At 42.5% G+C, this 14,594-nt stretch overlaps 1 protein-coding gene across 3 annotated transcripts in view; it reads left to right on the forward strand.

Moving 5' to 3' along the window:
- Window positions 1–4,798, forward strand: part of CTPS2 (CTP synthase 2) — a 97,399-nt gene extending 92,601 nt beyond the window's left edge. For all 3 annotated transcript variants that reach the window (XM_040633978.1, XM_040633971.1, XM_040633984.1), the window contains 2 exons: window positions 3,453–3,563; window positions 4,581–4,798. In XM_040633978.1, coding sequence (XP_040489912.1) covers window positions 3,453–3,522 — 70 coding nt within the window. In that variant the 3' untranslated portion in view covers window positions 3,523–3,563; window positions 4,581–4,798. The remainder of the gene's footprint in view (window positions 1–3,452; window positions 3,564–4,580) is intronic.
- Window positions 4,799–14,594: the final 9,796 nt, after the last annotated feature.

Here is a 14,594-nt window from a genome sequence, read left to right on the forward strand (position 1 = left end):
ATATATATATATATATATATTAAACCTTTTTTTACAAGAGTGCTTCCAGTATTTGGGGGGCACATGCATGCATGAGAGATATTTGCCACAATTTTAATTAAGTGTAGATAGCCAGACCTTAAAAAAAATTTTTTTAAGGAGTGACAAGGAGAACCATTGCATGGTGATTATGGTTTGTTGTTGCTGTTTCTTTCTTTTTTTTTTTTTTAAAGATTTCATTTATTTGACAGGGATAGAGACAGCCAGCGAGAGAGGGAACACAAGCAGGGGGAGTGGGAGAGGAAGAAGCAGGCTCCCAGCGGAGGAGCCCTATGCGGGGCTCGATCCCAGGATTCCGGGATCACGCCCTGAGCTGAAGGCAGACGGTTAAGGACTGCGTCGCCCAGGCGCCCCATGTTGTTGCTGTTTTTAATCATTATTCACATTATTCATTTGTTCTAAAATCAGTGCTGTCCAATAGAACTTTCTGCAATGATGGAAATGTTCTGTAATCTGCACTGCCCAGTATGACAGTCACCAGCCCCACATGACTATTTCTTGGGCAATTAGTTGGCTTGAGGGAGGAGAGATAAAGCAGATGCTGGCCACACCCTCGGAGTCACCCCTGCCGGTCAACAGCCACACCTTCAGAGCTACCTGAAGGGCTAACAGAACAGGAAAGGCCTAGCCGCGGAGCTGGCTCAGAAGCCTCAAGGGGACTTCCAAGAGCTGAGCATGAGCGCAAAAGGCGCAACTTGTACTTAAGGTCACGGCGAAAGCTCCTTAGAAACTCATAAATATACAATACATAAATAAATACAATTATAACGGAATGCATCATGAGTAAGTGCATGCGCAGAAGCCAAAATGTGATATAACCACCAGCTGTCAATCAAACATATCCGTCAAAGCCAAATTGAATGCAGAAAACAGGCTTAAAAGGCTGCAGCCAGAGCTTCTTGGGGCCATTGCCACTCTTGCTGTAGCAGTGGCCCGCTTTCGCTCTTGAAAGTGTACTCTACTTACCTACTTAATGAACTCTATCTCCCCATTCTGGTCTCGGGTTCCCAGTTCTTTGGTGCACTGGGGGCAAGAACTGAGCGAGCCGGTAACATATCGAGCACTTGAACTGCAGCTTACTTAATAGGTGTGAGTGAGACGTGGAATTTTCAATTCCATTCGGTTTTAATTGATTCAAGTGTAGATAGCGTCAGGCGGCTTGTGGCTACCATACCGAGCAGTGCGGGTTTAAAACTTCCCCTCCTCAAACAGATCAAGATGCACAAACATGGGGCTGTATTCTGTGGCACTTCATAAAGCTTAACACGTAAGACCTTAATATCTAATAATTTTCCCTACTGAGAAATGTGTGTGTGTGTGTGTACAGAGAAGATTATTTAAAAAGATGGGTTAGTCTTAAGATAGAGCTGAGATGTCGCGAATTAAGTGAAAATAGAGCCAGACAAGTATATCTCATGCCTTCTTTAAGTTTGTTCTGTGTGAAACTAAAACGAACCCCTAAGTCAGATGCAGCACAGGGTAGCGCTCACATTTTATTGAACGTGCGGGAGCCACTGCTGTTCTGTGTGTGGTGATGATCCGCATTTTATTTCTAGCACTTGTTTTTTGCTGGCACGTGGATGCCCTAAAATCAGCACGTTGAGCAGCAATGCCTATTTTAATGATTCTGTCCTCGAGTGCCGTGGTTTATTTCATTGTCCTACTTCTGGCCCCTGGTCCATAGGAAAGAACATCAGTGAACCCGCTCATTTGTCTTAGAAAGGAGTGACCTCAAGCCAAGTCTCTGTATGCCGTTTTTTTTTTTAAAGATTTTATTTATTTATTCGACAGAGATAGAGACAGCCAGCGAGAGAGGGAACACAAGCAGGGGAGTGGGAGAGGAAGAAGCAGGCTCATAGCGGAGGAGCCTGACGTGGGGCTCGATCCCATAACGCCGGGATCACGCCCTGAGCCGAAGGCAGATGCTTAACCGCTGTGCCACCCAGGCGCCCCCCCCCCCATGCCGTTTTGATGTGTTGTCAGAGTTTGGGGCAGCCAGCCATCGGAGAGAAAGGAGAGCAGAAACAGAAAGGTCTGCACATTACAGCACAGCTTAGACTTGAGCTTGTGGCCTGGGTCGGTGCGATGGGGATGCTGGCCCCACCTCGTGTGAGCTGTGTGCTGGGCGAATCACCTGAACACCTTAACCTTCATTTCTTCCCCCAGAGGAAGTTGAGTGCAACTTCCAATTCCCTTTTTGTCCCACAGAACCAGGAAGGATTCGACATTTGTGTAATGAGAGTGCATGGATAAGGAAGAACATATCACCTTTTGGGGGAAATTTAAAAAATACATATATTCTTTAGTTATTCCTGTATTTTCTTTATTGGAAACCCTTTTGTAACAGAAGTGATTTTCCTGCTCTAAAATCTAAGTAGGAGGTATCTTCTACTCGACTGTTTTGAGGATCTGTTGATTTATATGTTTATGTAACATATCTTGTCTTTTCTGCCCATTCTTAATCCTCTTCTATCTCCTCTCCATTCTCCAGCCCTGCCCCCACCTCCTTTCCAGTATTTTATTGAAAAGTCAGGGAAGAGAGTGAGGTTATCTTTTACATTTTTGTTGACGTATTTATTGATACTCGCTCAATAGAGTAAATCTTTGCTTCCTAACCTGTCAGCAGAGGGTTTCTTCTGTTGTTCCCTGTCCTCCTTTAAAAAAAAGGAAAAAAAAGTGGATTTTCACATGTTACGGAATTCACACTTCTATTTGCTATAAGTCACCATAAAGTTGGTCAAGGCTAGGAATGGGTCAGGCATAAAACACTTACTTCCTGGCAACGTCATCTCCATAGATCAGTAGAACTCCTGTGGAGTTGATCTACTTGCTGATTTATTTGGAACCGAGCAAGAGGAACCCTAACCTGAGCCATGGCTCAAAGCAAAACTCCAGTTGCAGGGCTATGTCATGGAGAAGGTGTACTTCTGAGGGAGCCCAACGTGGCAGCATCTATGTCGCTCATTGGTCCTATTTTGAATACTACATGTGACTCAAGGTAGTCGAAGCATCCCATAAAGCTTCTAATATGAAAATAGCATAATTGTGCAAATTATTTCTCAAACGCTTGGGTGTATGAGAATGTTTGTTGGAAGGGAAAACTTTCATGCTGCTGGTCTATATTAGTGGTCTTCAGGAGATTATAAATTTAATCTCAATTGAATGCTTTTATAAATTTTCTGAATAAGTTAACTTCCAATTTAGGATGAAAGCAGATGAACAGCTCCTTTGACAAAAGATCATCTTGTGTGGTTGGACTAACCTCTTTCCGCAATGACTAGAAAGTGGTAGTAGAATATCCCTTAGCATTTTCTCTGAGTGGAGATTAATTATGGAACATGTTTGGAATTGTAAATAGAATAGTTGTCCAGGGTGTTTTACACCTTGCTAAATTGGTTCCTCTTTTGATCAAGTGATAGATACAGCGATGCCAGTGATGACAGCTTTTCAGAGCCAAGAATAGCCGAGTTGGAAATAAGCTGAAACTAATACAGGACTTGGAATAATCAGGACTGCCTGAGAAGGTAAGATGGAAGCCTCAAGTATTCTCCGTTTGTCTTACAGACAAGCTGTTGTCCAAGGAGAAGGGAGCGTTATAGGACTTGCCTTGCAGGATTTTGCGCTCACGGGATGCTCCTATTTGCCTAGCCTAGGGAGCAAATAGGAGCATCCCCCGGCATAGTTAGGACAGACCTGACAGCTGATCGTGCTTTTGAGAAACTGGAATGCATCTGACAAAGCTCACAGTTAGAATGGGGAAAATGGAATGCCCCCGAGGGCAGGAATAAATATGTAAGTGCACCTCTAAATGTGTATCTGGAGGCTAGAGTGGTTAGAGTTGTCATAGTCAGCAAACTTGTTCTGTAAAGGGCCAGATAGTAAACATTTTAGGATCTGTGGGCCACGCAGTCTCTGTTGCAACTATTCTACTTTGCCATTATAGGGGGAAGGCAGGCGTAGACAGTACATAAATGAATGGGCATGGCTGTATCCCACTAAAACTGTATTTACAAAAGCAGTTTGCGGACCCCTGCTTTAGGTCATTCATGGAAAAGCAGATTTCCTTGGATTTGTATAAGATAAAATGGTGTTTTATTTCTTTGTAGGGAGATGCCAGAGACTGGCTGGGCTTCTGAGGGCAGCTTATTTTCCCCACGGCTCTTTCAGGCTTTATGAGGGAGGATAGCAGCCTGGATAACTTTATTAAATTCAAACTCAGAGGCTGATACTGCCTGGGATAATTCTAGTGTTATGGCAGGCCTTGAAGTGGATGAGCAGCTCTCTTTTCACAGGACAGCAGCTTCTGGAAAATGTGTGAAGAGTTAATTGCTGGAGTATGAGCTCTCTTCCTATCACTTAGAGGTAGGATATTCATGCTCACCAGGGAAAGCATATCTCTCTCTATTTCGGTTTGCCTCAAACATGGAGACCTTTAGGAGCAAACCAAAATGGTGCAAACACTAGCTGGAGGTACTTGAAAGACTTACATTATTCTGTTTCTGATGTTGCTAATACTTATATTCTTCTTCTTTTTTTTTAAGGCTCTCAAGTAACTGAAGGCGGGATGAAGCACTGTCTGAGGAAATCATCACACTCTTAAAGAATCACTCTATTTTCCACCAAACATGGATGTAAAGCCTCGAAGGGCGTCTAATAATAGATCAACCAGAACCAAAGGGCCACTTTCTTTTTCAGTCCAGAGATGGCCTTTGGTTCTCACAAATTTCTGTAGCTGATTAAACTTTTCCCGGCAACCTCATGGGGGAGAAAGTGTGTTTGTGTTTTGTCCGCCGTATGGTGATGTCCCGGCAGTGGGCAAGGATCTGGGTAACTGAACCTTCCCTGGGCTGTATGAGAGGGATGGCAGGGCACATGTGACAGTGAATTTTGAGTCAAAAAGGACTCGTTCTGTGACCTGGAGCTCAACCACAGATTTCTGTGCGGCCAAAGCTTCTTTCACTCATTTTATTTTTTATTTTATTTTATTAGAATTAACCTTTTTATTTTTTGTTTTTTAAAAAGATTTTATTTATTTGAGAGAGACAGAGAGAGCATGGAGAAAGGGGCAGAGGGAGAGGGAGAAGCAGACTCCCGACTGAGCAGAGAGCCCGCTGTGGGACTCGATCCTAGGACCCTGAGATCATGACCTGAGCCGAAGGCAGATGCTTAACCCACTGAGCCATCCAGGTGCCCCTAGAATTAACCATTTTAAAGTGAGCAGTTCAGGGGCATCAAGCACATTCGCAACATTGTGCCACGAGCACCGGTCTCCAGTATGCTTCCTGATGTCCCCGTTGAATGCGCTTGAGAGGACAATTGTTCACATCTGAGATTCCCGACGCTAACTTAAATATTTTAACTGTTCAGTTAATTTTTTTTTGAGGCTGGTTGTCTTTGGCCTTTTAACTTTTTTCACTTAATGCTGTAAGGCATTACAGCGTTATCTTCTAAGACGCTGCAGAAAATTCATCTACCGGGGCGCCTGGGTGGCTCAGTCATTAAGCGTCTGCCTTCGGCTCAGGGCGTGATCCCAGAGTCCTGGGATCGAGCCCCACATCAGGCTCCTCCGCTATGAGCCTGCTTCTTCCTCTCCCACTCCCCCTGCTTGTCTCTCTCTCACTGGCTGTCTCTCTCACTGACTGTCTCTGTGTCAAATAAATAAATAAAATCTTAAAAAAAAAAAAAAAAAGAAAATTCATCTACCAAACACAGGCAGAAATGAAATGAATAATTCTGGTAAACAAAAATATTAAAGAGCTTTAGGGCTCCACTTGTGAAAATTATAACTTGGAGATCACAAGAGGCTCCAAATGAAAAGCCCCCAAGGTAGGTTAAAAGCGGAATGGGCCTCATACAGAGAGGGATTTAAGCACTGGGGGCATACTTTAACATCACAAAAGGGTAGTCTGGCTTAAATGGAAGTTTTTGATCATGATGATTATGATTTCTAAAGTCATTTATACCAGAGTGCTTTCACTGTGGGCTAATGATGCTTGTAAACAGGACCAGAAGAAGGGCACTTAAAAACAATAAACCAGCCCTTTTGTTGTTACTACAGGAAGTTTTTCTCTTTTGGAGACACTCCTTGAACTTGGAATCCATTGAAGGCTTAGTGGAAGTAGCACGGCTGCTCAGGATACTGGAGCAGCCATGGGACATGAACACATAGAAAGTTACTATAAATCATTCACTGAAGAAATGTATCTTGAGCCCTCAGCGTGAGCCACACATGGTATCAGGTGCTGGGGGAAATGAAGGGGAGCAAAATTTGCCGTTGTAGGGGTCCTGGGCAGGTTGGCCCAAGATGGGCCACTTTGGCATAAAGATGAGTTAAAAGTAATCAAAACCTAACAGATGCAGAAAAAGCTGTCTGCCTCCCCTTCAGTTGCCCAATTTTACATTGGAAAGGAGAGCCTGTACCAGGAAGAAAGCTATTAACAGAGACTTCCTTTTATCTAAGAACCTTATCTGCATAATAGGGCAACCTTGTTTTTCAAAGCCTCTCCTTTCGCCTTCCTGCTAATGAGCTCTCTCCCCTTTGTGTCCTCAGACCCCTCCACCTCTCCTTAGCTCCTGTGAGCTTCCATGTTGCCTCCTTGTCTTTGGAATTTCCAAGTCTGTGGATTCCCCTTAAGTATGCTATTAAATTTGATTTTCTCCTGTTGATCTGTCTCATGTCAATTTGATTCTTCGTCCAGCTGGAAGGACCTTGAAGGGCAGAGGAAGGTCTTCCTCCCCAACACCCCCAAATTTGTCTCTTTGGTACAATAATTAGTTTAGGCTGATTTTAAAGAACTAGCAGACATAGGAAAAGCTCTGAAAACCGAGTAGAAGTTACCATTTGTGTACAGGAGGTATGCAGGTTATTAAACTGCTGTTTGTTTTTCTCCTGTTAATCTGTTTTTAGTTCAGGGATATCTTCTATCCCAGGCTTTGATGGAAATAGAGCGTGAACTCGGTGAGCTGCTTTTTGCCATCCAGCTTTAGTCTTTAAGGTTCACGTCCATGAACATCTCTAAAGCACAGTGACAAATCTATGGATGCCATTCAGTTTTCTCTCTCCAGAATGGGGCTCACTTTCCATCCTGGTAGCTTCCTTGGTACTACCTTCTCCTCTGAGAAGGATACTGGGGAAAAGCTGGGAAATCCAGGTGCTGTATGATTACACAGTTCATTTTTAAGTCTTACTGTCGTTTTAAACTTCCCATCTTTTCCCTGAACAAGAAATTGTTTTGAAAATAGATGTATTGGTTTGATTTGTTTTCTCTGGGGGAGACTATGCTTTCAGTTAATATGCTGAGAGTATTCGCTATTGAGAGTAAGATAAAAGCCTAGAACCTGGGGGCTGGTGTTAGTCTACCAGGAAACTACACTTTTCCACGCTGAATCACCCTCTCCAGGGGTTTCTGTAAACTAGAGAAACCTCATCACATGCCACAGGCCAGGATGATGAGACTACTTGTTTTAATGGTCACTTCTGTAGAGAATTTAATGGCAAGAGATTGATATTATTTGAAACTATCTAAATTTCTGGAGTATCAATTTCTGATTTATATATATATATATATATATATATACACACACACACACACACATTTTATTTATTTATTTGTTTATTTATTTATTTTTGAGAAAGCGTGAGCACGAGCAGGAGGGGCAGAGGGAGAGGGAGAGAGAATCTCAAGTGGACTCTGTGCTGAGGAAAACCCAATGTGGGGCTTGATCTCACAACCCTGAAATCATAACCTGAGCTGCAACCAAAAGTTGGAGGCTTAACCAACTGCGCCACCCAGGCGCCCCTGCACAAGTATACATTGTTTAAATGTCAAACTTGAGAAGTATGAAGACTCAGAATTTTTTTTAAGATTTTATTTATTTATTTGAGAGAGGGAGAGAGAGAGAGTGCGAGCAAACACAGAGGGACAGTGAGAGGGAGAAGCAGACTCCCCAGTGAGCAGGGAGCCCGATGTGGGGCTCGATCCCAGGACCCCAGGATCATGACCTGAGCCGAAGGCAGAGGCTTAACTGAGTGAGTCATCCAGGTGCCCCAATCAAACATTTTTTTTTGAGTCAACTTTGCTGGTAGGGTGGGTGCTAGACAGTGACTTTGAGTCCTGTATTCAGAGAATTCAGTCTGATGTTAGGGGCAGTTAGGAAAAGATTCATAGCTGAGTAACATCTGATTCTTTCGAGGGCTTCGATGGCGAGATACACTAATGTCATGGCATCTTACTGGGGAGGTGATGACATGGATGCGACGCTTTCTATGTTCCCGAGAGAAGCTGCCCACGCATGTGAATGTGCACAAGAATGATTTGCTCCAACCTAGAATAGAACTGGGTAGATTTCTGGAATTGTGACATGTTTTATGAAGGGATTCTATAATAGCAATAATGGGACTTTCAGCTGTTGAATGAACAGTGGGAAATGCTATGCAGATGGGAATTTATTAAATTCGTAAATTGCACTAGACTCCCTTTCTACAGCTCTCCTGATTCCTGGCCATTTCCGGCTTGATAATAAATAATTGTATATTAGTGTAGTTCTTTTCTAATCTAAAAGAGAATAATGGCCTGTAGCAGGTGGGGAGCCTCTAATGCTAATGACCCAATCAAAGTTGTTTTAAAATGTCAGTTAACAAAGGCAAACCATAATATTGGAGCAGAAAATCCTTTAAGTGGCTACATAAAGGATGCCTTTCTAATGGCTATGTAAATGATGTTTTCCTTAATTTAGGAGTGAGATTTAATGTTTATTGGACATTTGTTTTAAATTTAGCATGTCGTCTAGTCTGTTGATCTCAACAGCACATTTTGATTCAGACTAACCCCATTTTAAGTGCTCAATAGTGGTTCTCTCTGGCATGCCAGACTGCGGCTGGGGGCACAGAAATAGGAAGCTTGGTGTCCAGAATACATCCTTAGTAGAAGTTTATATCTAGTGTTACTTCTGTCCTTAGTGATTAGAGGAATACGAGGGCAGGGCTAACTAACTTATGGTTTGTATCTTGCAAAGCTGGGACTCCCCAAAGCCAAAGCTCCCTTCATGGAGAAAATGGAGCTGAATTCTCAGAGCAAAGCCTGGTCGGGGTGGCCTCCCTGAGAAACTCCTGACCTGAATTAGATAGAAGGCAGCTTCCCATATAACAGCATCCTCTTGATCAGAGTGTGGTCGTGTTTTTCTGCATCTGTTTTCTCCATGTTTATTCTGAAGCCAGACAACATGGATTGACTAGTTTGGGAATAGCAGTTATTTGCTTTTGGTATCTTTTGGGTCACGCAGAAACAGGCCAGCTTAACCCAATTCAACTCAGGCAGAAGGAATTCAGAAAGAGCATCAAAGGAAAATAACATATAACCTAGAATATCACATGGAAATACAGCACAGCTCAGGCAAATGCTTGAGGTATTTTGTTTTATCTTGCTTTCTTTGATTCCTCGATTGCAACCTCGTTCTTACGCTGCCCATAGAAACTCAGGAGGGCAACCATGACAGCTACTAACTAAACATGGTAGCTACTAACTTCAGGGGTTAAGCTACTTTGAATTTACATCCTAGAAATGTAAAAAGATACAATTTGTATGCTATAAAATTTACCCACTTAAAAAGCACTCATTGGTTTTCAGTATATTCATAATGTTGTGCAAGCATCACCACAATCCATTTTAGGACTTTTTTGTCAGCCCCAAAAGTGACTGTTCCTTTAGCTCAAGGAGACACATTTAGGTTGGGCACTCCCTGTAACCTTGCTGGTAGCACAGGTCTGGACAAAAGGTCCGTGGACTCTGCTTGCTGGAGCCCTGGCTTCTGCTTTCCACAGCATGGCTCGGCCTCTCTTGGAGCGTGTGAGCTTCCTCCGTATCCTGCCCATGAATTCTTCCACAGCCCATGCCCTCACTTCGTGCTTATTGCCAGCATTGGTTTCTGTTTGCTTGCAACTGTTGTGACTAAACTAAGTCAGAAATTTGTACCTAGAAGAAGGATTTTGCAAGCAACAGACCCTAGAATGTGAAATTGATAGAGTTGTAGTGGATGGCAGAGCCCCCTGTCTCTTCTATAATAAAGAGCAACAGAACTGTCGATCAGACTATGATTCGTTTCCTCCTGGGACTGTGTACCTACCTGTAAAATGTCTGGGTGTTTCCCAGGGTGAGCTGCTTTTCTGCCTTTCTTGAGGTGCTTTGAGAGAGAGAGAGCTAAATTTTGCTCGAGATGATCCAGCTGCAAGAAGAGAACAAGGCTGGTACAGCTTCATTAAGAAAGCATACTGCTTGGCCAATGATCTGATATATCAAAGGTCTGTCTGTCATGCCCCCTAGGAAGTGGACTGCTAAGATGTTACGGTGCTCAGCAGGTGAATCCTCTTATCACCTTTCTCACGTGGGGCTTTGGAAGACACTGGGTGAAGGAAATCCAATGGGCACAACTTCAGTTAATCAAGGATCTCTTTTCACTGCCAGAGAAGCGAATCAACAAGTGGACATTTACAAAAGATGGTCCAAGAGGATTGTGTCCATGCTTGAGATGTTGGTTTTCTTCTTTCCTTTTTATTAGACATTTTTGGTCTCTCTCTCCTCCTGTAGTGTATCAGGTATCATTCAGGCCACAGATTGCAAGACCATGAGATGCTACATTTCATCCTGCACACGTGTGTGTGTGTGTGTGTGTGTGTGTACACGCACCTAAACTACCAAAGGTAGACTGTGGTATACATTTATTGTTTTGTCTTTCCAGAGCAGAGAAGAAGACTATATTAGTCAGGTTTCTGCTGTGATAATGCTACATAACAACTAACACCCCCATCTCCCACAATCTCAACGGCTTACAAAAACAAGTACTATTTCTTACTCATGGGTCTGCGAGTGGTCGTGGCTTTGCAGCACTTGGCTTCTAGCTGCAGGCTGATTTCTGGTCTGCTCTGTGTATCACTGGTAGCTACTCAAGGCATGTTCTTCTCATTGCCAACGGCAGAAGTACAAAAGAGGCCAAACAAAACTTTGTGAGCACAATTAAAGCCTCTGCTTCAAATCTATTAGCTAGATCATTGAGGATTGGGATTTATTCCCTGCCCACAGTAAGCCCTAGTAGAGCGGGGGAAGGAATGAAGAATTGAGAATAAATAAATCATTCTACCGCACTCCCCCTTCTTCTAAGAAATCAGCCATATGGTTTAAATGTGTTTTCTCTCTCAGCAGATTGCATTATTATCCATTCAGTTGCTCATGTTAGAAGCCTATGATATAAGAGAGGGGCCAGATTGGGAAGGGAGGAGCATTTGTCTGATTTCAGATATACTGAGTTTGAGGTGAGTATGGCATAGAGAGATGACAAGACTGTTGACTATACAGAGCCAGAGCCAAACCGTTCTGGTTATGTTCCTATTCAAGCTCCCACAGGTTTTATGAGTGGGGCTACTGATGAGTGTTACTAATTTCTTAGAGTCCTCTCCACTAAGGTGTCCGTATGATATAATTCTCATGAAGTTATTCTGGGTTTTGAACCAAGACCAGTCCTGTTGCCTTTCATATATAACTCTGTGAATTACTAAATGTCAACATCAAGGTCCTTTATGTGAAATTCCCATTCAGATTTTTATTACTTCAGAATTTTATGACTGAAGGCATTAGCAAGTAATATTTTCAATCTAGAACTGCTTTAGTTCACCATTTGTAAAGATTCTCCTGAAAAAGAATTTTCTGTGCTTGTGTAAATACACTTGAGTCATCATATCTTGTGCGAATTGTCTGTATTGATTAGTGGTCTCTTGTTTGCTTCCTTTTGCTTGTTGTATTTATAGCTCGCATTACTTATAATTGTTGGACAACATAATATGGACCAGATGGCTTCATTATTCTGTTTCACATTTTGAATTTTAAATGTTGTGTTGGACTGCCTGTCAGTGGCCAGCTGTGTCCTGGAGGAGATATGAGGCCAAAGCATAGTTCAAAGATCCCAGGCCGGATACCACGGACAGTGAGTGCTATTGAGGTATCGCATTTGAGGTTTCCTCTGGCCCCTCTGCCCTTGGAAATTCAGACTGGAAGGTCAAGGGGGAGAGAGAGAGACTGTGTATCAAAGGTCTTCTGAAGCACTCAGCTGGCCTAGGATTGCATTGTGTTTGAAAAGGCTCTTTCCCAATAAGCTCACATAATTTATTATGTGTTAGGAATTTTTAGTATAGCTACTAATATTTTAAAATAAGTGTATCAGTCAGGGGCCTAGCTGGAAACAGGTGATATATCCAAATAGGATAATTGAAGAATGGTTACTTAAGGGTCTGTTTGCAACAGTATGGGTTAAGGAAAACAAGGTACAGTGAAGTAACAACAGTCTTTTCTGGTCTTGACTTCAGACTAAAACACTGGCTCTTCTTGGGTCATGAGCCTACTGGCTTTTGTACTGGAACTTACCTCATCACCTCTCCTGGTTCTCAGGTCTTCAGACTCAGACTAGAAGTATACATTAGCTTTTCTGTGTCTCCAGCTTCTCCAGCTTGCTCACTCATCCTGCAAATCATGGGACTTACTCTCCATAGTCATACAAGCCAATTCCTTATAATAAAGTGTGTGCTCTCTCCCTTTCTCCCTCCCTCCCTCTCTCTCTCTCTCTCACACACACACACACACACACACACAAACACACTGGAAAATCGTGACTAATAAAGAGGGCAAGGCAACAGGTGCTATGACCTTTCTTAGAGGGTCACATAGACAATCCTAACCACCAGGCAGTGGGTGGAGTTGGGGGAATAAATACCTAAATCTCACCTTCCTCCCTGCTGCTTCCAATTGGTTGAACTCCCCTGGAAGTTATAGAGCAAGGGAACCAGTTGATTCAGTCTCTAAAGAGTCTGAGATATATTGGGGCGCCTGGGTGGCTCAGTCGTTAAGCGTCTGCCTTTGGCTCAGGGTGTGATCCCAGGGTCCTGGGATTGAGCTCCACATCGGGCTCCATGCTCTGCTGGGAGCCTGCTTCTTCCTCTCCCACTCTCCCTCCTTGTGTTCCCTCTCTCACTGGTTGTCTCTCTCTCTGTCAAATAAATAAATAAAATCTTAAAAAAAAAAAGAGTCTGAGATATAGAACAGGATGGAGGGTGAACAAGGAGTCTAGAGAGGCAAATGGGGCCTTTCCAGATAAGTTTCTATTACAACTATTGTTACCATATTCTTGTATATCCTCCAGAGATATGCTATGCATACAAAAGCATATATAGAGATCTTGGTAGTTTTCGCAATACTTTAAATTCTTCCAAAAATGTCATTTTGAAGGCTACATATATTAGCAAGCCTTTTATTATGAAATAGTGTTACATAAAATAGATGTAACATTTATATAATATAAAAATATAGTAATGAATGAAATTCCTGTGTATACCTGATGTTGCTTAAGAACTAGAATACTTGGGGGAGCCTGGGTGGCTAAGTCAGTTAAGCATCTGCCTCTAGCTCAGATCATGATCCCAAGGTCCTGGGATCAAGCCCCACATCAGGATCCCTGCTCAGCGGGGAGCATGCTTCTCCCTCTCCCTCTGCCTGCTCTGCCTACCTGTGCTCTCTCTCTCTATCAAATTAATAAATAAAATCTTAAAAAAAAAAAGAGAGAGAGAACTAGAATACTTGAGTGCTTGAGTGGCTCAGTCAGTTAAGGACCTGCCTTCAGCTCAGGTCATGATCCCAGGGTCCTAGAATGGAGTCTTGAGTCTCAGGCTCCCCGCTCAGTGGGGAGTCTGCTCCTCCCTCTCCCTCTGCCCCTCCTCCGGCTTGTGCTCTCTCTCGATCACTCTCTCTCTCAAAAAAATTAATAAAATCTTAAAAAAAAAAGAACAAGAATACTACCAAAAATTCTCAAGAACCCTGTGGGTACCTTCCCAATTATGTTCCTTCCCCTGAAGGGTAACCTGTGATAATAATTTCATTATCGTATTTCTGAATAGATATGTATCCCCAAGCAATAGATCCTCAAACTTTGTATGGTTTTGACATTTATGTAGTTTCAAACTGCATGTAGACTTCTGAGAATCAATTTTTAACCTTAACATTATAATTTTGAAATTCATCCAAGTTGATGTATACAATTTTACTGCTGTATATTGTTCCATTGTGTGTGTATGCTATGATTTATTTATATATTTATTTATTTTACCATCAACAAACATTAGTTATTTCTACCTGTTTATGGTATTGCTATAGAACTTCTGGGTATGTATGTGTATGAATTTCTCTAGGATACCTGGGAGAAAAAAACCTGGGTGATGGGGATTATCTTCAAGTTTACAAGGTAGTACCATATTTTAGTACAAAATTGTTGTTCCAATTTTCACCCCCCAAGGCCAGTGTATTAGTTTTATAGCTTCATATTCTCACCAAACAGTTTTTGTCAATCTGACAGGTATAAAATGGAAGTAACTAACTATTCATGCCTTTTGCCCATATTTATTTATTTTTTATTTTTTTAAAGATTTTTTATTTATTTATTCGACAGAGATAGAGACAGCCAGCGAGAGAGGGAACACAAGCAGGGGGAGTGGGAGAGGAAGAAGCAGGCTCCCAGCAGAG

Source organism: Ursus maritimus (genome assembly GCF_017311325.1).
Source record: "Ursus maritimus isolate PB19 chromosome X unlocalized genomic scaffold, ASM1731132v1 scaffold_X1, whole genome shotgun sequence".
In the NCBI taxonomy this organism is placed as follows: domain Eukaryota; kingdom Metazoa; phylum Chordata; class Mammalia; order Carnivora; family Ursidae; genus Ursus; species Ursus maritimus.